Consider the following 26,048-nt stretch of genomic DNA (forward strand, 5'->3'; position numbering starts at 1 on the left):
TAAATATTTAACAGTACCTCTAGAGCATGCTGTATTCTGTCTTTTTGCCTTCCAGAATGCAACAGGCTGCTGCTACTGCTGGAAGTACTAGTCTCACAGATCTGCTCACCCAGAAGACTATCCTCTGGTAATAAAGTCTCTGCCCACAGCCGACAGATACCATCATGGCATGAAGTAAGTAACACATTACAGACAGACCCCCTGAAAATAAACATGTCAGGATTACCTCATGTAACTAAATGAAGTACAGTTACACAACTGAAAATACAAAAACATACAAGTGTTAGGCAGTTATGATCTGCTTCTTGGAAGGTTTTTGGACCTGAAACATGTTTATAATAGCGGTAACAATTTAAATATGCTAGCTAATGGCAAATTGTAGATTTCCAACAAAAGTGCATCTGATAGTAACATCAATTCAGATGAATTAACTGAACACTACTATAAGCAAGTTTATAGTTACAGTTATAATTATCTGGTTTGCTGGGTTGTGTAAAGTATGAGCATGTACACTGCATCACTATAGGAGTGAAAATGAAATCCTAAGCATGTACACTACATCTATCATGTCTGCTTTATAAAGGAGTTAGTTAATTAACAACAATTTACACAGATTTTCCTTCCAATGCCGTAATAACATTTCCTGAAGAAAAGATTTATACTTGTGCTTCCTACACTTAACAATGTACTAAAGTTTAGATCAGATTTTATAGCACTACTGACGTCAATAGGACTTCTTGCTTGAGTAAGTGTTCACCAATGTAATAAGGGTTGCATAACTTCACCTTTCAAAATACCGTGCTCCCTCTGTAATAGCTGATGACATTACTAACACATACAGTTGTTACCATTAAAAAACAGGAATCTTTTTAATGGTGACCACTCTAAAACAAGCCAAGGAGCTATATTCCCCATCCCTCTTGGCTGCAATGTCAACTTAATATTTAGGGCCCTGAATTCAGATCCTAGAAAGTAAGTGAAGAAATTCATTCTAAAATATTTTGAAATGTAATTTAAGAGCTACATTTAAAATCTATACATAGTTTCTTATAATTTTATAAGGGGTATATCACGACTTCAGCTCTGGCTACTTTGTGCCCTTTTGGTCCCCAGGTGGCCCAGGACCGGCAGAGCAAAAGGTGGCTTTAAGTCAATATTGCACGTCTTCGCAACACCCTCCCTTCCCCACACACACATTAGGTGCAGCTAAGGAGCTGGCCTGACAGCTTTTCAGTTCTTTATTAGATCTTCTTATATTTGTATGCAATTCTGTGACTGACAGTGGTTGTCTAAACATTCGGAAACCTACAATCATGGTTCGCTACTATTTGAAATGTATAGAAAAGTTGATACTTTTCAAATAGTAGTGAGAGATTGCTAAAGGGTGACCTATGCCCCAGTCCTGCCAATACTTATACACATGTTTACCTTGAAGCATACAAGTAGTCCCAATGAAGTCAATGGGACTACGCACATGTTTAAAGTGCAGAGAGAGACCACAGTATCTTGAACTCAGGTCTTGTCACCTTTTAATAAATTACAGGTGAGATGTACATAAGTATTTGCAGAATTGGGGCCCTACAATTCAATGAAAATGTGTGTTAGTTCCAAAAGAAGTAGGGAAAATACTAGATGATTACTATCATAACAAACAGAAGCTGAAATTATATGTGCACATCCTTAAACATTACATCTTCAGTATAATTCATAAATATATTTAAACTATCATGAAGACAAAGGCCAAAATTTAAACGTGGATGTCTAAAATTAAGGTGCCTAAATTTAGATGTAGGTACAATAATGGACGTGGTCTAATTTAGAAATGTGCCCAAAAGGTGAATGAGAAACCGCTGAAAATGAAGCTATTTTTATTCATGTACCTATTTAAGAGCCTAACTTGAAGCACTCAGGCTTGAAAATTTTGATCAAAATTCCTAACAGAAACATTCTAACCTGGGCATGTACTTGCTAGTGTTACGCCATGAAAATCCTGTCACCGCTCGAGGATGTGCCAAATAAACAAAGGAAAAGTGAACAAGTGCTGAGCTTTTTTTCTTTTCTTCACTCTCTCGTGGTAGAAGAGATGATTTCCACCCAGTCATTGGATACCATACCTTTAAGAGACAATCATCCTGGGAAAAGAAACAAAAACATACATAGAATGAATGGGCTACAAGTACAAATGTCACAAAAAGGAAACCCAAAAGTATGGATGAAGTTAGGTTGGTGGTGTACATCTAATGACGTAGTTAATTAAAACCAAGTTGAAATGTTGATATAGCATCACCACCAATACAGAGAGGTAACTTATTAAAAATGTATATTTTTAATGTGTGTGGAGAATTAATTTACAGTAGCCTATTCAATTTCATGTTTTAAAATTACCAAACGTTATATAACACAGTACGACGATATGGTGGACAGCACATATCAAAACTGCATGAGCAAAAAACTGACTGCCAGCTTATTTGTGATCAAGTATTTGAGTGTGTGCAGGAAACTGATGTAATGTCTGGCAGAAGGAAAGATCTAGCTGGTATAATTCACCAATTTTACACCGACTAAGAATCTGCTACATACATAGCACTATACATTTAGAGCTCCTTTCCTAGTAAGAAATACAGACAAAATAAGATGTGGCACACAATTAAGGTAAGAGGGAGAGAGAACAAAGGAAAAAATTTCTATTAGATGTTAATTTTATAAAGGGATTTGGAGGAAAGTGAAGGCAGTTGTAGCACAAACAGAAGAAGACAGCCAAATATAGGTATAGTATGAATGAATGACAATGGAAGAAACATGAAGAGAGTAGTAAAGAGATGATTATAGAGAACGAAGGAAAAAAAGTATGGAAGCCACTTACGCATGGTCTGGGGAAACACAGATAAGTCTGCATAGTGTCTTTAAGGTAAGGACATGGTGGATGAATTGGAAGGGATAAGAAACTGGAAGCCAATGAAGAGGCAGGCATGGAATAAGAGTAGCATGAGAGAGAATTTTAGCAGTAGCCTTTTTGCCTTTTGAATAGATGGAAGAACATTATTCTTCCATGCTACCTTACTCTCTTTGTCCAAATCTTTCTTAAATTCTTCTAGGAATTCTTTCTACCTCATTCTCCTCATTAATCTGTCCTCACTGCTGTTTAGAATCTCTGTTTCATAACTGAAGCAGATAGTATCAGAAATAAAACTACAAGCCAATTTCTTCCTTTGCTCCTTTTTTGACCCTTTTCAGGTTCCTTTCACCAGATTTTCAGTAGGTTAGACTGACATACACCTGCATTAGTGTGTGTTAAGAGATGCCTATGTGCCCAATAATTATCAGTGTAAATACAATTACACAATGGTAGGAGAATATGTTTCTCAGTTGCAGGACTGACTGAGGTAGGGAGAAGAAAATGGAAGGAAATCAAGTTTAAAAAAAAAAAATTTATTACAGACCACTCACAGCCTCGCTAAAAAATAAAATTTCCACAAAGAGATCACAAGATATGCTTACCACAGATCCTGCAAGCAGGACTAACAAAAATGCTTGGCAGGAGGCAATGTTAAGAGTTATGATTAAAGCTATACATCCAATAAAGCTATATGTCGCAACCTAAATGGAAGCCTCTTCTGACACAGAGGCAGAGAATGGGCTTCTGGTACCATCTGCTGCAATTATCTAGTCAGGGAATCTTATCTGTATAAACGTATATGCACAACAGATGGAGATATGCAAAGAATAAGACTTTCAAAGCCTAGCTTTTGGTCACTTTCTAATCACAAGGATCTTAAGATGTAGTACCTAGCCAAGATACTACAGTGGGCACATTCCTAGTGAAATCACACACACACAGGTCTATAACAGCAACATAACCACCATGCTGGTGACTCAAGGTAACCATTAAGGAGAAGAGTTAAGAGTTGAAGTAAATAAAAAAATTAGTTCCTCAAACTCATCTTTTCCCTTAGTGGAATTAGTGGTATGACTAACAAATGCTGAACTATCAGAATGTAAACTCAAGAATATCACTCAAGTGACAGGACTTTAGATGAACATATAGTTACTTGAAAATTTAATCCCAAAAGCAGTTTGAGAAAGATATGAAAAACTGAAATGGAGGGTAAGAATGAAAGTTGAAACTCAATCTTCACTATACATTTGAAACTGTTTGGTAATTATTTGGATATTGGGATTAGTTTTGCTTAACTATGGCTACATAATTGCACACAGTCCATAATTTTTGCATATTATTTATCATCAAGCATGTGATGAATTCACACCCGAAGACTTAGCAAGCTATTATTTGTCCTTACCTTTCCAGCTGTTGCAAAGTATTCACCATCAGGAGACCATTCCATCAGATGTACAGATACTGCAGTCCTAGGGAAGAAAGACAGTTCAGCTTTAAACCTTGACTGACTACTGTATATGTATTTTTATAATATTATTGCTCCAAATATACAATTAATCAAATATCATTATGTAATATTTAAATGAAGCATGTTGATAATTTATAGTCATTCCAATGTGTCTCAGCTGTTATGTGCTGCATCCAGCTAAAAATAGCTATAGCAGTTTAGGTTTTCTTTCCACAAAATATCTGACACATTGAGAAAAGAGAATGGGCAGAAAATAACTTGTGGGGTTTTTTGCCAGAGCAAAAGGCACATAAGATCTTGATCCAAGTGCAAAAGAAAAGCATCTCCTAGTTAGTCTGGGACTCTTTCTCAACAAAATTTGAGGCACTTGGCAATGCCTGAAGAAGCAAAGACATCTAATTTCAAGGAACCCCCATCTGGAAAGAAGAGAGCTTAGCACAACATTTTTCAAGAATCAACTGTGCTGTCCTAAAACTGGTAGAATAAGTCACCCACCTGGAAAATCTCCTTGTCTGCCAAGTAGAGAACAGAAGAATATATTGTTTTGGCTGTACCAGTCCCTCAGAGCACCTTTTAACTTGGGACTGACGAACAGATCAGTTCTCATTTCATTTAGAACATGGCAGCCACTCAGTCCAAGATAGTTTGAATGATCTCTCATTGCAGGAAAGTTCAGATGGCAATTTTATGGCCCTAAATTCCAAGTTACTGATGCTTAATCTGGCTTCTTTTGGCTTTCAGAGCCAAGACACACTGAGGTGCATAAATGAACACTCCTATCTAGAACAGCATTCATCTGTTATCACACAAGTTAGGGACAGATAACAGGTGACCCTCTGAAAACATTCTGGGGTAGTGACTACCAAATCACAGATTTTTCTGACAAAGCCAGAGAACCATAACAGTAAGCTGAGACTATTCAAGCCTGAGTGATATAAAATGCTCAACCAGGACGGAAGGGCCTTCCATCCACAGCTTAGTGAGTTGAGCTCATTCAAACAACACAAGAATGCAAGATCAGACATAAGAACAAAGAACGTCAGACACATTTTCAGGATGGTGGGCTGTATCCCAGCAGATAGAGACTCTGAGAAGGACTTACAGGTCATAGTGGATAACCAACTTTACATGTGTTCCCAGGGGATACTGTGATTAAGAGAGCTAAATGCAATCTTTGGATGTATAATATCGATTAAGCGTACAGAGGGGATATGTCTATATATGGCATTGATCCATTACTGGAATACGGCAGTCCAGCTCTGGTGTCCACAATTTAAAAAGGGTGTTGAGAAATTGGAGGGGGAGGAGGGGGTCAGAAAAGTGCCACAAGAGAATGATTTGAGGTCTGGAAAACCTGTCTTACAATGATTTAATAAGGTCAGTCTATTTAGTTTACCCAAGAAAAGGTTAATAGTTGACTTGATCACAATCTAACTCTAATCTAGGAGAAAAAGGCATCACAAGACCCAATGGCTGGAAGTAGAAGTTAGATAAATTCAGACTGGAAATAAGGTGCAGATTTTTCACAGCGAGGTAATTAACTGTTGTAATTTTCCAAAGAACATGGTGAATTCTCTATCACTTGATGTCTATAAAGTAAGATTGGATGTCTTTCTAAAAATATATTCTAGTTCAACCATAAGATATGGACAGGATGCAGTAATTACTGGGTGAAATTCTATGGCCTTTGTTATACAACAGGTCAGACTACGTGATCATTATAGTCCCTTCTGGCCTTAAAAATCTATGTAACAAATACAATAATAATTAAAACAGAAATGTAAATTACACTAAATGAACAGTCAAGATGAGAGCAAAGGCAAAAGTAGAATGATAGGAACTAAGGGTATGGAGGGAACCTTGTTAAATGCAATTGGAATATTAGACCTGCAGGCTGACATGCACATCCCTCCTAATAGACTTTGGAATGCTTCTGGGAAAGCAACACAAAGTACTGCTAGAATGGGAGCTGAAGAGGAAATATTGTACAGCTACTTGTTACTTAAAGAGAAACATTCTTCATATTATTCAAATATACAATTCGACTAGTTGAAAATTTCTTTAAAGGTAAATCTCTCTTCAATTGGGTGGTTGACACCTGGATAGGGTGGGGCCCACATGGAAAGAATATTTGTCTGATTATACCTCATAAAAATATAAGTCAGGAAAAGTTACTAGGTTATAATGATGTATTTCTTTTAACATACTAAAATTCTGGTGATAGTTCTCCCCTCTAATTGCATTAAATGATTCAGTCTGTCAATATTTAATATTTTTTCTGGGTACTTGAACTTGTATATCCTTCTGAAATATATATCTGAAACTCTTTTGTAAACTCTAAAGAAATTCCATTGCTCTGTGGTTCCCTGCCCTTTTTTGGTTAGAGTCCCCTTCACCTTAAATTACCATATTAGCATCCTACCAAGGTCCCTGTGCACCATATCTTGGCTTAAGTGCATGTCTACGTTTTTGTCCTCCCCCCACCTTTTTCCTTTTGACTCCATTCTTTTTCCCCTTCCCGTTTTTCTTCTTTCAATTCTTGGGTTTTTTTGCCCTCCTCACTTATTCCATCACTATATTCAAAACCAGCATTATTATTATTAATCATGCAGCAGTGTGCATCGCCTGTCTGGGAGCGTGCAAACCGCTTGCACACACTAGCATGACCAGGGACAGCTGCCGGTGAGCCTGGTGCCCGCTCCAGTGGGCAGGGCTGGGGGCGGGTCAGCCACGCTGGAAGAGCTGCCTGGGCTGGGCGCTGGCTCCTGCAACCCGACATGCTGCTGCTTTTGCCGCTGCAGTTCCTGACCAGTCGCTGGCCATGACCCTGCTGGTCTTGCTTGTTGTTGCTAGAGCCCTGTGACACCACGGATATCCGCTTTATATCCGCGGATATAAATTTTGTATCTGTGCAGCACTCTACATATTTAAATACTTTTAATGGCACACATTTAAAATGTGGTCTTTTACATCTAGTTAACACATCTTAGATTACAGATTCACTTACTTGCACTGCCAGACACAATTCCAGTCATTTAGAACAGGGAGAACTTTATCATCTTTGATCTGACTGTCAGGATCATCATCATCTTCCTCCTCCTCTTCTTCTAGAATGTCACTACATGGAGGGGCCCACAACTGCAAGTTGTCAGTTGCTGTCAGGAGCCTGTTACCTGAAAGTGAGTAATATTAATTAAAGTTGTAGAACAGAATGAGGAACTCTGGATGCATTTATATTGGAAGATTATGTAGAGTATCATATTTGACAAGTTATTAAAAATAGCCGAGGAACACAACTTTATGAAGTCCATTTTGATTACAGTAGATTATTCAGACATGGCACACTCAGCTCCAGTTGGTTTTATTAAATTTTTTAGATTTTACCATCTATTTTAAGCAAGAGTGCTTTCCCCCCCGCTATTATGAATACAGTAATATGAAAATAATTGATATTGTTTTGGATATTAAACCACCTGAATTAAAAATAAACCCAAATTTTATGAATAACTATATTGATTTCATATTTCCAAAAGACACAGCTACTGATTCATACTACATTTAAACTTGCAAACATTTAGTACACATTATTTAAACATTTGTCATGGCAGACGATAAACATTTGTTCTTCCAATGCCCAGATTTTTTTCCCTTTCTATCAGTAAGCCAACCCACTATTTGGAGCTATTTAAATTAAAACATGTCTTGTTACTGTCTGTGATAAGGCCTTGTTATTCAGTCCATCCATTAGAAAATTTATTTTGTAGGCTACCCTGTTTCCCCGAAAATAAGACAGTGTCTTATATTAATTTTTGCTCCCAAAGATGCGCTAGGTCTTATTTTCAGGGGAGGTCTTATTTTTCCATGAAGAAGAATACGGTACACATTTATTGGCTGCGCTGCGGCCAATCAGTGAGCTGTGCGGCGGCGCCCGCTGCTACAGTCCAGAGGAGTCAGACGCCTTACGGTAGCTTCGGGGCCTTATATTCCGGGGTGGCCTTATTATCGGGGAGGTCTTATTTTCGGGGGGGATGCCTTATATTACAGCGAGAGGCAAAACTGGAAGTAGGTCTTATTTTCGGGGGATGTCTTACTTTCGGGGAAAGACGGCATGAGGAATCTTTTCTGCCAAAAACTCTAATTACACTACCAGAAGTGTAGATGAAAGACATGCAGAATTTCACAAATATCACCATTGTATTAGAAACCAAGATATTTACAAATCTCCCTCTTAAAAATTTTTCAATGTCCAAGTTGAAGAAAACAAAAAGGGAGACTAAACAGACAAGTTTAGTCTCAAATAAGAGTAGTTCTTGGATTTTTCCAGAATGTCACAGGATCAAACTTCTCTTTAGAACTTGTAACTTCAAAAGGAACTTCTGCCTTCCTGTAAAATGGGTTTCTATGAGAGCATGAAATAGAGTATAAATATTACTTAGTTGTCCTTTCTGCACAGGTGATTTGTCCATTTGACAGTCAAAGAACTGCAGGGGGAAAAAAATATCCCAGCACAAGAAGTCATTCTTATAGGCAAAGATTACATAGGCACCAGGAAAGTGACCGTCCAAGAATTAACATGCTAAGAGACCGGTTAATATCAATAACTAGTTAGGCATATCAATTACTAGAGGTACTCTCACAGAACCCATTTTACAGGTAAAGAAGAAACTCTCTTTTCTGTAGTGATTAATTCCAGCAATCCATTCTAATAGGTTGTACACATCCATACCAAGGAGCCTAATTGTGAAGGAGAAAACTACACCTCTTGATTTTTTTAAAAACTTACTACATTACTAAATTACAGCCCATAGAAAATGTCTGGTGAAAGCTGGAAGGGCTGAAGTACTCACATCTGCTGTCTCCTATTTAGTCTTCCAGATGACCACTTTGCAATTTTTTTCTATATAGAAGTCACTGGAATTTGCTCCATTTAAAATAATCATATCTGGCCACAAGAACCTGGTAATTACCTACTTTCATTTGTAGAGCTAATGAGAAATAAGCCTCCTAACTGAGAAGATCCACTCCCCATGAAAAGGACATAAGGAAGTTGTATTTGTAGTTGTATTATGTGTGTTTATATGACTCTGTTTTCTGACTAGGTACACTCTGGTGGCTGGAAGAAACTGAGGGGTAGAGTCATCGCGCCTTATATACCCTCAGGTACTGAATGTTCAAGTACCACAAGGAAGCGTGTGCCCAACCTCAAAGGTCCAAGCTTTCTAGAGGGCTCCTGCTAAGATGTGGAGTGAAAAATGTGGAGCTGTGTAGGCAACGCTTAAAGAAAAGACAAGTTCACAGGTACTGATATGCTCTCTTGGACCTGCATTCTTAGCTTCAACTGTTTGCTGCACTGCATAGGGTGAAAGAGTCCTTGCAAGAGTGTTAGATACATTTCAAGTATTTTATTTAACAATGGTATTTTTAAGATACCTAACACTTGGGTATCTAAGCATAATTGGGTGGGGGTTCATGTCTTCTCATACTGGTGTAGTTGGGAAAGGAAGGAAAAAAGGGTGATTCCTGCCTCCCCAAAGCTATCATCAAGCCAACCAGCAAGGATTCATAACCGTCTGGCTAGAATGTGACTTATTTTCTCAGGGAGAGATACAGGCTGTTTGCACACTGATAGGCTTATAAGAAGTGTCTCCCTCAACCCATACACTAGTGAGTTCTTGGGTGCCCCAATCTGGTGTGTCAGGGCAGGACCTTGGGCTTCCTTGTTTATGGCCTAGGGAGGGGATTAGAGGCATAACACGATTCTAAATTTAGTTTAGAAGGACTGCCTGGTCTTGGGCACAGCTGATTTTGCCAGTTCCCTCTAAACTGTTCATGTCTTTCTTCTATCACAAACTTGCTGATCAACCCTTAATCCATTTTCCACTCACTCTCCTGTTCTTAGCCACTTTAGAGCAAACTTATACTTCATCAACCCTGATCTACTAATCTGTATCTTTGTACAAATGAACTTGTTTCTTTGATCACTATAAAATCAGATGGTACACATTCTCCTCTGCACTTCACAGCTGTAACCTGGATCCACGGTAGAAATATTTTTAACCATGTGAAGTGATACTTTCCATTTATTTAACTATTTCCCATCAGTAGCTTTTCTTTTAGTCACTCAAAACATGCGTCACATACAACTTCCTTCAGGAGGAAAATGGTAATGTCTTGCTTTGAGATGTGGAACTGGCAAACAGGAAAGAATTTACCCCTTTAAGATGAATATTTTAAAAATAGTTTTCTCTATACAAGTAATTGTGACGCTCTGTACCTCGGGGGAACACCCTGCACCCGCATGTTCATCCTTGTAAAATGATTGTGTGGTATCCAATGCAAAGTTTGTCATGTCAGGTGTCTTCGGAAGGCTCATGACGCACTGAGCATTGTTTTTACAGTAATGTTACAGTAAGGTTATAGGTTATAATTTCATGTATGTAGTTATGAGGCTGAAAATGTATCCTCGTGGCTTAAAATAAGCCCAGGCAAAAACTCTCCAAGAGCTGAGAGGCAGTTCACACCTCATCAGGGCATGTATGGGACAAACCCAGCCCAGCCTCACAGGAACAAAGGACGCTGGACTAGGCAGCAACAAAAGAATCTATTGGACTCTCGAGGGAGTCACCCCCCTTCCTTTGGTCAGTTTGGAACTGTGATAAGGTAATGCTCACCTGACTCTGAAGGGGGAGAGGGGCAAAGCCAAGAGGGAAGAAAGAACATGATAAAAGGGATAGACATTTGCCATGCTCTCTCTCGCTTCCACCTCCATCTACAGACACCACACCAAGCGACTGAAGCGCTGATCAAAGGGGAGAGCCTGGCTGAAGAGCAACCAGCCAGCCTGTGGTGAGAAGCATCTAAGCTTGTAAGGGCATTGAAAGTGTTAAGATCAGCTTAGACTGCGTTTTGCTTTTATTTCATTTGACCAAATCTGAGGGATCTGGGGAAAAATCAGTACTTGGTCCTGCTAGTGAAGGCAGGGGGCTGGACTCAATGACCTTTCAATGGTCACTTCCAGTTCTAGGAGATAGCCTATCTCCATTTATTTATTTATTTATTTATAATTTATTATTAATTTCTTTGTTAAATTGATGAACTCATATAAGCTTGCAGCGTCCAGCGGGCATAACTGGACACTGCAAGACGAAGGTTCCTAGGGTTGTCTGGGACCGGAGGTATGGGCTAATATCATTTGGTTGCACAATCCAAGGAGCAGCTTACATGCCAGAGGCTGTGCGTGAACAGCCCTGGAGTGGGGGTTCTCACAGCACAGCAGGGTAAGGCTGGCTCCCAGAGTCAAGGATTGGAGTAACCTAGCAGATCACTGGTCCAGATAACACCAGAGAGGAACATCACAGGAATGCACTATGTTTAAGAGTGAATACTATACACAGTTCAATAACCGGTCAAATTCCAAGCATGACATAATGTCAGAAATCTTAAAACATAACATACGTATTTTTCTTATCAGAATATATGCTAATCATAACATTCTAACTATGTTAGCATTAGTGATGTATTTATATCAGTTAGCTACCTAAGAGTGCAGTTTCCAAACTAAGACCTAGCATACTATATCTAAAATTCAAAAGTACTTGGTATAGCACCTTCATAAATGGTAACTGCAGTGGATTTTTAGTGTGAGAATGTTTTCACCCCTCAGCTCATATACACTAAAGTTTATATCAACCTGTCTATCACATGTAGTGTATCTACCACAGTTGGAGAATTGCTTATCTAATACATATATATTCACACTCCAATTTCATTTAAATAAAAATTATTTGTAACTAGAATCATTCTACAGTTATAAATATTGAACAAACACTAATCAATTTCATATTACCTTGAGGATCCCATGCTAAGTTGTAAGTCATAGAACTAAGGAAAAATTGCCCCGATTTAAGCCACTGACACTTCAGTTGCTGTCGTATAAAAACATTAGGAATAAAGGGTTAGTACTTAACAGCAAAAAAGCAATAAAGTAACAGCACTTTTTACTTTCTATATGAAGTTACAAATGTAAATTTCAGATTTCTATTAATTCTTTTGAAAATAAATTCAGATTGTAATAGATTGCTGAATCGAGTATTTAATAATTGCATTCAACTGATTTACAATGATGAAATGCAGCACTGAAATTCTTTTAGCAGCAGCAAACTGAACATTCACCATTTTGGTATGATGTTTTAAACAAATATTGCTAGCCTCATCCAGAATACTAGGGACTCGCTAAATGCCGTATCCCTGGTTAGGGAAGGAGGAATATAAACAAAAAATCACCCATGTTCCATTAAAAAAAATACTCCTACAGAATGGGTGAAAACTAAGGAAAATAATATTCTAACCAGGCCAGGCTCCAGGCACCAGCAAACCAAGCAGGTGCTTGGGGCGGCACATTTTCAGGGGCGGTATTCCAGCCAGCCTCTTTTTTTTTTTTTTTTTTTGGCGCTTAGGCGGCAAAAGCCTAGAGCCAGCCCTGGCAGCAGCAGCACATTCTGTACCGGGGCACCCTGGGGCCGCTGCGGTTCGCGTCGGGGAGCAGCGCCCGCACCTTATAGCCGGGCGGGCACCGAGCGCGGGACACTCGGGCTGGGGGCCATCCCTCGGGGCACACGGAGCTGCCTGCAGGTGCTGCAGGGCGGCTGCCCCCCCACAGCGCCGCAGCGGGGGTTGGGCGAAGCGGCCAGAGCCGCCCAGGGACTGCGGCAGGGCGGCCAGAAGCAGCAGCAGGAGTGGGGCCATAGAGGGCGGGGCGCTGCCATGCAGGGCCCGCGTCCCACTCTCTGGGGCTCCGCTCCCTCTGGGGCTGCCCTGCCCTGGCTCCTCAGCCCCCTGCCGGAGCGGTCCCCCGGCTCTGTCCTCCCCTGTTCTGGCTGGTCCTGGAGGCAGGAGCCCTGGCTGGAGGGACCCTGGGCTGAGGCACGGCCCAGGAGCCCCACTGCTTACCCCGACCCTGCCAGCGCTGGACCGGCTGGAGGTGAGGGGGGAGCGGGTGGAGTCAGCACTGGTGGGGGGAAGCGAGGGGAGAGCCCAGGGTTGGGGCGGCAGGGGGTGCGGAGGTGAGGGAGAGCCCAGCGCTGGGGCAGCAGGGGGGGCGGAGGTGAGGGAGAGCCCAGTGCTGAGGCGGCAGGGGGGGCGGGTGGGGTGAGGGGGAGAGCCCAGGGCTGGGGTTGGGGGCAGCAAAAAAATTTTTTGCTTGGGGCGGCAAAAAACCTAGAGCCGGCCCTGTTTCTAACCTTCATTTTCAAATGAGAGCTTTTTATTTTAAGGGATATATGCTAGACAGTATTGTTTAGAATAAGAAATTAATTCTGATTTCTCACTATACAAATATTTGAACTATATATGTGTCTAACATGAACATATTTCTCAGTTAATCTCCCTTGTTCCATTCTAATGGGGCTTTAACAAGTGGTAGGCATATTTTTATCTGCTCCAACAAAACAAGACATAGTTTAATCATGTAATACATACTTACACAATTTCTTTTGTGAGAATTTATACCAAGGGGTTCAAAAATACAAATAGCATTTCCATATGACGCTGCAATCTGGAACAGATTGAATGAGTAAAATGTTAAGACTCAGGAAAAAAGCATAATAGAACTCTCTAGAATTCACAGATACTCATTGAATTTCCAATAAATTTGTAAGTGTAGGTGCTAAAGGAAAGCAAAATTCATACAAACATCACTTAGTGGTGTTGTACGTAGAATTGATTGCTTTTAAAAAACATCAAAGAATACATAATTTGTTTATTTTGAGTAATCCCAGGTTAAAGATCTAAATGTAAACAAGAGAGACCCTGAGTACAAAAGGACATGTGCTAACTCCTGTTAATCTGCTATTACTTCAGGGTAGCTACTGTTAATGCACAATGGAAAGCTGATGCCTTTGCTCTTTCTGCTCTTGCTCTACTTCACAGAAAACTAGTAAATTAATAATCAGTGTTTGGGTCCTCAGTGTGATTCCAAGTTCTATTTCCTATCACTAAATATTAAGTACAAGAATACAGGAGCAAGTGTTATTCTGTTGCTGCTGGGTTCAATAAATTTTGAGGAAAAGTCTGGTATATGGAAACGGAATACTGCACATATTATTGGAAACTTACTAGCATACTTCAAGTAGGACTCCTTAGTTTCTCCAATCCAGGGCCGGCTCCAGGCACCAGCCGACCAAACACGTGCTTGGGGCGGCACCTTATAAGGGGCGGCCAATGTTGGGGTGGCGGGGGGCGCTCGCGGTGTTTCTGTGGGGGTTTTTTGGTTTGGCGGGGCGGCGCTCGAGGGTTTTTTTTTGTTTTTTTTTTGTTTCGGCTGGGCAGCGCGGGGGGTGTTTCGGCGGCGTGGCGCTGAGGGGGGGCGGGGGGTTTGGGCGGCCCAGCGCGGCACTCGGGGGGAGGCGGGGGTTTGGCTGGCCCGGCGTGGTGCTGGGGGAGGGGAGTTGGCGGCGCGGCGCTTGGGGGGGGCGGGGGTTTGAGCGGCCCGGCGCTCCGGGGGTTTGGGCGTCCTGGCACGGCGCTCGGGGGAGTGGCGGGGGTTTGGGCGGCCTGGCCCGGCGCTCGGGGGGGGGGGGGGGTTCGGCGGCACGGCACTGGGGGTGGGGGGGGCGCGGTGCTCTTTTTTTTGCCTGGGGCGGCAAAAAACTTAGAGCAAGCCCTGCTCCAATCCATTTCTTTCACAGAAAATCCACATCTACAAAAAACCTTTTTTTTGGTTGGGAATATGTCTGATCATTGTGCTTATCTGCACTTCAAAAATGACTGGACTGTTTTTTTAAAGTCTACATTTTACTTAAGATGATACATTAGGAGCTCTTTAAATACATCCAGTTTAGGACTCTAGTCTCCCCTGCAAGTTTTAACCCATTTTCCTAACAACTCCTATCAACCCCCCAAGTTTCATCTCACTTAAAAACTACTAAATCAGACATAAAAATACAAGTGTGTCACAGCACACTATTACTGAAAATCGCATACTTTCTCATTTTTACCATACGATTATAAAATAAATCAATAGGAATATAAATATTGTACTTAGAGCAGTATAAACAAGTCATTGTCTGTCTGTATGAAATTTTAGTTTATACTGACTTTGTCAGTGCTTTTTATGTAGCCTATTGTAAAACTAGGCAAATATCTAGATAAGTTAATATACCCCCTGGAAGATCTCTGTGTACCCTAGAGGTACAGATACCCCTGGTTGAGAACCACTGCCTCAAAACACACAGAAGAGGCAAGGAGTTCAAATCCCCTGGACCTAGAATACTGCAGGATCCACATGGATTTCAGGACCACCAGAAAAACATTCTTAATCTTTCCTTTCCCTGGGTATTGCAGCTCTAGTGGAGCTGCAATATCAGGGATTCCCTAGCAGTAGCTGCCCTGCAACGCTGCCTAAGGCAGGGGTGGGCAAACACAGCCCGTGGGCCACATTTGGCTCGCTAGGCGATTTAATCCGGCCCTCGTGGTCCTGCTGGGGAGCAGGGTCTGGGGCTTGCCCCTCTCCTGTGCTCCAGCCAGGAAGCAGGGTCGGCGGCCGCTCTGCACGGCTCCGCGCCACTCCCGGAAGCAGCGGCATGTCCCTCCTCCGGCTCCTACGTTTAGGGGCAGCCAGGGAGCACCGCGTGCTGACCCTGCAGCTCCCATTGGCTGGGAACTGAAGCCAGTGGGAGTTGCAGGGGTGGCACATGCAGACGGGGCAGCGCACAGAGCCACTTGGCCACACCTCTGCATAGGAGCCGGAAGGGGGACATGCTGCTGCTTCTGGGAGTTGCTTGAGGTAAGCACCGCCCAGAGCCTACACCCCTGAGCCTGTCCTGTGCACCAACCCTCTGCCCCAGCCCTGATCCCCATCCTGCCCTCCGAACCCCTCAATCCCAGCCTGGAGCACCCTCCTGCATCCCAAACCCCTCATCCCCAGCCCCACCCCAGAGCCTGCACCCCCAACCGGAGCCCCTAACTCCCCCACCGCACCCCAACCCCATACCTCATTCCGGAGACCCCTCCCACGCCCTGAACTCCTCATTTCTGGCCCCACCCCAGAGCCCGCACTCCCAGCCAGTGCCCTCATCCCCTCCTGCACCCCAACCCCAATTTTGTGAGCATTCATGGCCCACCATACAATTTCTATACCCAAATGTGGGCCTCAGGCCAAAAAGTTTGCTCACCCCTGGCCTAAGGCCTTGTCTGTCTATATTACAACCAAATTTGTAATATGGTCAGTTGTGTCCTCATAAAACTTGGTCAATACTCAGTTGTAACTGTGTTGGAAATCATACAGGGTCTGCACAGTTATCCGGATTCACTATGCTAGTACACACATTAAACATTTCTAGGTACTTTTAAAAAACATGCACACTTGCACCACTTCTGAGGACACATACATAAATGTGTATGTGTTTCGTTATTCCTTAGCTAGAAATGTAGCTTTTCTTTTAGCCACTTTAGATAGTACAGGAGGCATAGCCAGTAATAATACGTAGTTTATAATCAGTTGTGCTACATTTAAACTATGCCATTAAAAGGGAACCTAAGCCATGGAATTCTTTTAATATTTCAAAGCACATGCAATTTTAACTGCACACTTCCAAGAGAAGTGCTTCCTATCTCTTGTATTAGATTTTTAAAGTTTTACTAGAAAGTGCTTTTTTGGCAGCAGTCTGTCATAAGCAGTGGCTCACACACACATATCTGGTGCACTACAACCACATTTATTGAAATAATTTATTTATAAATGTTCTTTTTTTCAGTGTTGTTTGAGAAATAAATATGATTATATACGCTGAAATAAATGTAATTGTATTCAATGCAAACAAATTGTTATGGAAAAATTACTTGCATGTAATCATTTTCATTTCCTTGAGCCACATGGTCCCATGATTTGAGCACCAAAAATACAGCCACTTTTGATAAAACTTACATTCAAATTGTACACACAAGCCAAAACCACTTACTTGACATGTCAATATACTGACATGCCAATTTACAACATCAAGTTGGTTCTATGGAGAAAATCTGCAAACTCCAAAAAGGGGCATAAAATGAATAAATATGTGTTGGGGGGTAAGAGAGGAGGAATACTATATATGTTACCCTGCAAAACGAAGTAGTGTAAATTACCACAGAAAACTAGTATCCATTTCACTCTGTTTTAAGTAACATTTAACTTGCTGTTGAAAGAAATACACATTTTGGTGCAGCAAAATATAAAAGGTTTTAGTTGATGTCTAAAGTATCCAAGAACCATTTGCAAACAAATTAGAGAGTATGATCTTCATCCCAGAATATATTATGTTCAGAAAAGTTTGCTGTACCTTTTCACATTTTGTGAGACCCCTGATAAAATGAGGTCTGAACCTTTTTACTACAAAGGAAAGCATGTGGCTTTCAGAATTTGTTACTTTCGGAATTAGCCATTGATGCATCCCTTGCTGATATGCAAACACATACAAATCTTAAACTTTTTAAAAGTGGCATAAATTATCTGAACATGAAGAGCTTTATTTCTACTTTTAAATAGTGGGAAAAAAATAAAAAATAGAAACATATTCAGGTAGCTGAAAAAGGGCCAAATTCATTTTTATCAAACTTTCAAAAAATAAATCACCATTGGGCTGAAACAAGGATCATTACTTTTAACCAAAAAGAGTTATTTAGAAAGTTATAAGTATCTAAGAATAGGTCCTTAGCATGAAATTACCACCTCAGCAACAGCATTAACATGCCAAACAGTTTCTGTTTATACATTTCATTTTTTAAACTTTATTCAGACTCATTAAAGACCTTACCCTGCCTTGCTGTTGGGAGCACTCCACACAGCTGACTTGGATGTTTCCATGCTTAGCACCAGGAATAATCTGCACACATTCAAAGTCGTTTGCCAGAATAACAATATCACAGCCTGAGCCATATGCCTGTAATAGTTTTAAAAATATATATATAATCTAATGTTGATCCACAATGGTTACATTTCAGTAAATTAGTTTTAGAATTATTACATTTTTTTCAAAGTGCATTATGATCATGAATACACACTTAAATTTCTACCTCAATGCACACTAGTAAAGTACATTAGATTAACACACGCAGTTTACTCCTGAGAGCATTCTGCGCCAAAAACTTAAAAATTCTGAACCAAAACATTAAAAATTCTGCACACAATATTTTAAAATTCTGCAAAATTCTGCAAATTTTATATGTTAAATAAACGTGGAGGCTCCAGCATGTCATTGGGGAGCACTGGCTGCACAGAGGTGGGAGTTCACTGTGCAGCTCCCCCCGGGACACGGACTCAGTGGTGAAGCTTCATCCAACCCTGACACAGTGCAAGGGCCGGGCCTGCCCCAGAAACACCCCAGGGCCCTTACTCTCCATGCCAGGTGCAGCATGTGTGGGCAGGCAGGCTCAGCAAGGCAGGATCCAAATGTGGAGGGGCTTAGTGTGGGGGGGAGGGAGGGATCCAGGTGTGAGTTGAGAGGGTTCTGGGTGGGGCAATCTGGGCACGGGAGGCTCAGCGGGGGATCTAGATGCACAGGGGCTCGTTGGAGGGTTCTGGGTGCAACGGTAATGGGACTCTGCAGGGAGGTCCAGGTGAAGGTGGTTGGGGCTCAGTGTGGGGGGGTCTGAGTGTGGGGGGGGATAGAACTTGGCAGGGGAGTCTGGGTGTAGGGGCTCAGTGGGGGGCTCCTAATGCTGGGGGAGTGGGGCTCAGTAGGGTGGGGATCCAGGTGCAGGTGGCTCATTGGGGTGGTCCAGTGCAAGGAGAGTCGGACTTGTCGGGGGGGGGGGGGGGGGGGGGGGGGGCGGGGGAGGGGGCCCCCCCCCGGGAGGAAGGGGGGGTGGGGGCAGGAAGGGGGGGGGGGGGGGAAGGAAAGGAAGTTTTCAGAGCTTCCTACCGCCAGGGGAGAAATCTGGGGGTGGGTCTGACACAGCCCTGGATGCTGCAGAGCATCCAGGGCTGTGTCAGCCCTATCCTCAGATTTCTCTCCCAGCTGTAGGAAGAGAAAGTAGGAAGAAGCTGTTGGAAGAGGAAGTCCCATCCTCCACAGCACAGCTGGGACTAGCAGCTGAGCCTGGCACAGAGTAAGAGCCACCAGCTGGGTCTTCCCCTGTCCCACAGTGATTTACCTCTCTGACGGCTGCCCTGGACACCCGAAACATACTGCTGGGGAAGGTCGCATGACCACTCTTGTGGCTTCCCTTTGCTTCCCCGTCAGAAAGTCATTTTTCTGCGGGGAAACAAAAATCTGTGGGGGACATAAATTCTGCACATGCGTAGTGGTGCAGAATTCCCCCAGGAGTAACAGTTTGCTGCTCACCCCTACTACAGCTGCTTTGTGCTGATCCAACTGGCTCAACCAGCCCCCTGAATATTATCTCAGCCAAGGTGGTATAGAGCCATAGTAACTGTTATTATGCAACCCCTCCACATTGGTGCAGGAAGCATGGAAGAGGAAAGGGAGGTGGTGGCGGTGTGTCTACACCTCAGTAATCCTCAACTGCAGGAATGTCCAGTAGGGGGTGGGCAAAGAAAACCATATGTAAATCAGAGCCATCAGACCTACAATTGAGTACAGCTCAGCAGGACAGGATGATCTGGGATGGCTCAATTAGGCTCTGATTCTGCACCACAGAATTCAATGGGAGTTTTGCCATTGACTTCAATGGAAGCAGTATCAAGTCCTACAGACTTTTAAAATAGTACTCTCTCAGACCCAACCAATGAAGTCACACTATATGACAAATGTAAATTAAACTAATGGTATATTACATCTTTCTTGCTTTCTTCCTGTTTAATACATAAACATGCATCTGAATAAAATTAAATATTAGAATTGAACATAGTATAGAAACCTCTTAATTTCTTTCTCACTGCAACTATAATAAGAAACAGTAATATATTTGTAGTTTCTAAACGGGCATACATACACCACTTCCTGTTTTGTAATTATGTCAATGATTTTGCATCTTCTATACTACAGATGTAAAAAAAAGTGCAAGAATACTGAACTATAACATCCTGTACCTTGCTACATCATTTCATAACCAATATTCATTGTTTTATAACAGATTACATTATATAAGTAGAATTGGCAAAACAGACAAGTGATTTGCATTCAACAATTTAATATGGCCCCTTTATAGGCTATGTATAATCATAAACAACTAATTGTGAATTATATAATTGCAATTCTATCCTTTTGGTGATGTCAAACTACAAACAGCCACTTGAATTTTTCTTCTTGTGTGGTCACCAAACTCCTTAGGATGAAATTACAGACCATCCCACATTCTCTCAATTCAAAATGTGTCTTTTATTTTACATTAATCCTTCCACCCTTTACTTCTCCAGCAGGACTAGCCCCAGAACACTTCTTATCAGCAGAATCTGCCTGATATCATGACTGTGAATTATCAGAATGTGTTAGTGAGAGGAATGGAAGTGCCTTCACACCTGTGAATTATATAGCTTTGTATTATAAGTGTGAAATACAGATACAGATTTATGTGTATAAATTAAGTCTAATATAAAAATGGATAAAATTCATCTTATTAAAGCAGAATTTTCTATTCTGTTTTCAAGGGAAAATAATGGTATTCTTCTCCTGCATGACTTTTTAAAAGAAGCTTCCATTAATTGTTTACCATTTCCCTCTAAGACCACATTCAAAGATTTGTGCTCTGTTTCTAAAATGGCAATGTGGTCATTATAGATAGGACTTCCCACGGTTCTTTTTAGAAATGAAAATAGTGCATAAAGACAGGAATAAAATGTACCCTTCATTACATAATTCTACTACTGCTGATTTTTAAAGCAAAACACAGACACTAAAAAGTACAGCTGATCTCCATTCTTTTCAGAAAGTTACAGTTACGAGGGGGGGAAAACAGACAAAAGAATAGCTAATTGAAAAGCTGTAAATTCCCTTGGATTAAAAAAAATGGAATAAAAACAAATATTGAAAAATAATTACCTCAAGAATTAAATTCTGAATTGATTTCTCCTTTTAATTTTTTTAATGTATAAGGAGTCTCAGATGACTTTTCAAAAAAGGCCAACAATTGTTTTTTATTCAGATTTGTTTATTATTTAATTTGTATGGGGGTAAATATAGATTATTTTCTTTTACTATTTTTAAAAGTGAAGCTTCTATTGAGTACATACTCCAAGTATCTCACTTTTGGGATTTTCTGGGTTCTAATAAGTATACTTTATTAGCAGAGTGTAGAACAACAAACAAAAGCTTACTTCAGGAATCATGTATAATATATTGCATCTTGCACAGTACAAAACGCACATACCATATGGTCTGTCCAAGAAAATGTTATCAGACAATGGCTTGCTTGTCTCTGGTAGGAAATGACTATCTTTATGTCTGCCAGCTTTTCACCTGTTATGGAGCCCTGGGCACTCTGAATGATCTGTTTTACTTAAGAACCACATCATAGCATCTGTGTCACACAATGTCAGTTCCTCACATCCGCTTAAACTAAATAGCTTTTATAAACACAAACTAACCACAAGTTCCATTTCCTGAAAATAAATAAGTTTTCTATTGACTCCACTATAGTATCTAGCCAATTAGTTTAAAATTAGCAATACCCTAGCCCTTATCAATTATTTTCTAACCATTTGTCTATATTTACCCATGTATCTTTTGAAGTTGTACCTTTACAAACATAGCTTATTTTACAGCCCAGATTTAAACTGTTTTATCAAGTTAACTTCCCTCTTGCTTCTTTCATATTAGAATTCAACAACTGATCAATTCTAAGTTAGTTCTAATGGTGTACAAAGCGGATTAAATTCTGGCCCCACTGACACCAATGGGAGCGCAAAGAATGTGAAGATTCTGGAGCTCATCTCATGTCTGCAGAAACACAGACAATGGCCTTAGATAACTTGATCACCAGTACTTAAGGGGACAATACAGATGTCAAGGCCTCTAACCAGGTTGGAAGAGGGTCTTCAGATGGGGAACTCTGAAACAAAAGACTTGGAAACTGTTAAAAGCACAGTCCCTAATGAACATGAACAGAGGTAATGTCTGCAAGGAAGCAGACTCAAACTCTGGCCCCAAGAAGTAAAAGTATTTGGAATGTGTTGGATCAGTCAAAGTTCGAGGTATATGTTAAGGTAAGACATATGCATGGAGGCCTTTTGTTGTTTAACCCTCTTCTCTGAAATTATGTTCCTGTGGTTAACTACAATTTACTTTTGTTTTGAAGAAGCTGTAACAAGTCACTGCATTTACCTCCTGGTCACAGCACCTGAAAGGAAAACTCTTGAAGATGCCAAACCCAGTTGAACCTGCTGAGGAAAAATGGATGTTAAATAGAGGTACTGTACCCTGCGGATCAGGTCTGCAAGTGGGAGAATTGTGGGATTCCACCCCAGGGAGGTAAAGCCTTAAGACCAAAGACCTGGAGGAAGTGCACTCAAAAAGAGACTTAAGAGGGGTCACTGGTGTAGCTAACACTGACCATGACAGGAAGTTTTGCCACTAACTTCCATGAAGCCAAGATTTGACCCAGTGTCTGTAAAAGGCCCTCTGCTACCAAAATATAAGGATATATATTCCCAATTGTCTCTATTTCAAACAAAGAATACTCCTGCCTCCCTCCTCCTTTCCGCTCAAGTTGCCAGATAGTGAATCTGCAACTTGTTATATCAATGGATGCCCAATGGCACATTAGATATCCAAGAACATTACCTAATACATTTGAAGAGCACAGATATGGTATTGAGTAGGTTTTTGCTAGCCTAAACACAAAGCTAGACTCTTAATTAGCTAAGAAATTTGGACCCCTTAAAATTGTATTAATTATTCAGAATTTCATGAGTGAAGTTACAGGAAACTTAAAAACAATGTCTGCATACATATTTGTGCATGCAACTTCTTCCCTGCTTTGTAAGTATATCTGTTGCAACTGTGTACACAAACTAGAGATGTGGTTACATACATGGCGCTAAATACCCATGGTACACAAAAATGTCCAATTTGCATCTGTAGCAATAATTAGATATGCCAGGTAGGCATACAGTTGCATACACAAAAAGTAGATTTTCAAAACTTTACAAAGTAATTGTTGCAGATAAGCCTTTCCCCTTTAAAGGGTGCAGCCTATGACTAATTAGTCACCACCTCATCAGGCCCAATGAGGGATAGCTGGTCTCTCTAAAGGCCAGCAGCAAAGCTCAATAGAGAGGAAAAGCTAGTAGTGAGCTTGCAAAGGCTATGGCAGGAATCAGAAAAGGCTGGAGAGAAGAAACTACAGGGAGAGAAAAGGCTCCTGCAGGAGTCCCTGAAGGACAGGATGGAGAAGGAATTCCAGGAGATAGTGAAGGCTCCTGCAAGGGTTCCCTGGAAGAAAGGTAAGAACAAAGATGAAAGACTGATTGAGAGTCCTGGATAACACAGTAGCAAGCTCAGATGGGCAAAAGGCTTTCTGTTTGTTTTCAGAGCGTATAAAGCCGTAAAAAGTCCAAAGTGTGGGAAGAAAGTTCTATGTCCCATAACTCTGATGGAAAAAATAAAAGCAAAGTTGGGAAGAGTGGGAGCTAGACCATACCTTGGTTGGGAAAGAACAGACCAGTGGCCAAGAGAGGTTGCTTGGGAGGTGGTGACCCCATGACAACAACCTTCCAAATGTAAACTTACAGTGTTGTGTTCCTGAGTCAATAGCACACAACTCGTATGCTTCTATTGCGATTCTAGCAAAGCTATAAGGAGCAGAAAGTAGTGACACTGGAGCTATTCATTGAGAGGATATCACAAAAAGAGGCTGGACAGGGCTAGATGAGCAGACATACCCTTACCCAACAGCAGGCAGAAGGATGGAGAAAAAAAAAGAGTAGAACACCTCCTGTTAGGAGGCTCATGTGTAGGAAGAATAAAAGAAGCATCTCTTCTTCTAGTGCTTTTTCCAATACAGTTTTGATCTTTTCAAGTACATGGTAGAAGCCTCATTACTTGGAAGTGTTGGTACATTACTGGACAACAAAAATATTGAAAGAGGCTTGTCCATGCTCAGTTAGAATTCATTCCAATGGTCAACCTTCACATTAAATTATGTCTTTGGGGAATTTGTCTTATTTGAGTCTGCAAAACTGGCATTGAAGGGTTGCCAGGCAGTAATCCCAATGCCCTTCATCTCAAATCTGCCATTTACATGTACAAAGATGTTTGTTTTTTCTAATTACCAGCCCTGCTAATTTAACCTGGGATCTGAAAGTCAAGCTGTGTTCTGATGTATCCCTAACAGCAAAGCTAACCAAGTGAAGAGTATTATACAAATGTGTTCCTGTGCATCTTGAGGTAAAGATTTCTCAATTTTAACTTAATTATGCTTATTGTGTCTCTAACGACATTTATACATTTTGTTAAGATTTTCTGGCTCTTGTATTATCTCACACTCCCATCATGCTATGGGCTCTGTAATTCTAACCAAAGTAAATACCTCCTTTTTTTAAAATGCCTTCCCTTCTCACTATTCCCTGTGCCAACAAGCTAATACTTTTGGGCTAGATGTATTGTATTTCACCATGCTTTAACAAAGTAGGGAGAAAGGGGAAGATAAGCAAAAACAGTTTTTGAACAGAACTGTCAAGTTGAAGACATCTTACTGAGATGTGTGCACATCTTACTGAGTTATTTATCTTCTTTTTCTCACCCCTTTTCTCCCCTTCCCCTCTTTGGCAACAGTCCTACAATGACTGCATGGATGGACACCCGCATCTGCAGAGGGCCCTTGGCAGGGCTGGCTCTAGGTTTTTTGCTGCCCCAAGCAAAAAAAAATTTGGCTGTCCCCCTGCCCCCCACTGCACCCTCCTGCCAACCCAGCCCTGGGTCACTGGTAACTCGCTCCCAGGGCGGGTCATTCAGCAGGAATTTTGGATGTGCACAGAACACAGACAGGATTGGTTCCCATATGGTTACAGAACCGCAGTAAAGTGGAACAATTTTCAGCTTGTGTGATTGGAGGCTATCTGGATGCATATTATAAGACTGTCCTACACAAATGAGGAAAAGTTGAGGTGCCTTTATTATTCTTTTGTTCCATTCTTTGTTTCTATGGGGAATTTGCCAATGCAATATCAGTGTCTTCCTTTTAAACAAATAAAACTAAAACTTAATAATAATAATAATAATAATAAAAAAAGCAATGGCTTTTGAAAATAGCAATTCCAGTCCTAATAACCACTGGGAAGCATTTCTTGCTCAATTTATTCTACTTTTTCCTACAGCAAGTTACAGTGGATCAGTATATTTGATTTGGGAGAAATGAAGTAACAGCTGCCCAAATTGAGCTTGAGCACTCCTGAATTTTGAGGTTGTTCAAATCTGGAAGGCAGGTGCTGGATTCCCTTTCTGAATATTAGCTAAATCTGGAAAAGAAAAGTCAATTTCTGCTTCCATGGCTCAGAAGTGTAAATCCTCCTACATGCCTGGTACTGTATCTAAAGCTGCCCAGTCTAGTAGAGCCTCCCCTCCCTTACTTTTCATTTTAAATTCTAGTGGGATTCACGTACCTGCCTTGTTAGGCTTCAGATAGAGAGGTGCAATGTCCATTTAGTCCACCCAATTCTTTCTTTGGGGGAGAGCCCAGGGCTGTGGCGGCAGGAGGTGCAGGTGGGGGCCAGAGCTAGGGCAGAAGAGAGTGCGGGTGCGGGGGGGGGGG

General features: G+C 41.2%; 1 protein-coding gene across 2 annotated transcripts in view; it reads right to left on the minus strand.

Annotated features, from left to right (window-relative positions):
* Positions 1 to 26,048, minus strand: part of DMXL2 (Dmx like 2) — a 120,978-nt gene that overhangs the window by 84,053 nt on the left and 10,877 nt on the right. For both annotated transcript variants that reach the window (XM_024199892.2, XM_024199884.2), the window contains exons 2-8: positions 18,155 to 18,280; positions 13,846 to 13,917; positions 12,211 to 12,289; positions 7,372 to 7,537; positions 4,299 to 4,365; positions 1,954 to 2,132; positions 18 to 201 (exon numbers count right to left, since the gene is read on the minus strand). In XM_024199892.2, coding sequence (XP_024055660.1) covers positions 18 to 201; positions 1,954 to 2,132; positions 4,299 to 4,365; positions 7,372 to 7,537; positions 12,211 to 12,289; positions 13,846 to 13,917; positions 18,155 to 18,280 — 873 coding nt within the window. The remainder of the gene's footprint in view (positions 1 to 17; positions 202 to 1,953; positions 2,133 to 4,298; positions 4,366 to 7,371; positions 7,538 to 12,210; positions 12,290 to 13,845; positions 13,918 to 18,154; positions 18,281 to 26,048) is intronic.

Source organism: Terrapene carolina, unplaced genomic scaffold, assembly GCF_002925995.2.
Source record: "Terrapene carolina triunguis isolate 2854851 unplaced genomic scaffold, T_m_triunguis-2.0 Scaffold67, whole genome shotgun sequence".
In the NCBI taxonomy this organism is placed as follows: domain Eukaryota; kingdom Metazoa; phylum Chordata; order Testudines; family Emydidae; genus Terrapene; species Terrapene triunguis.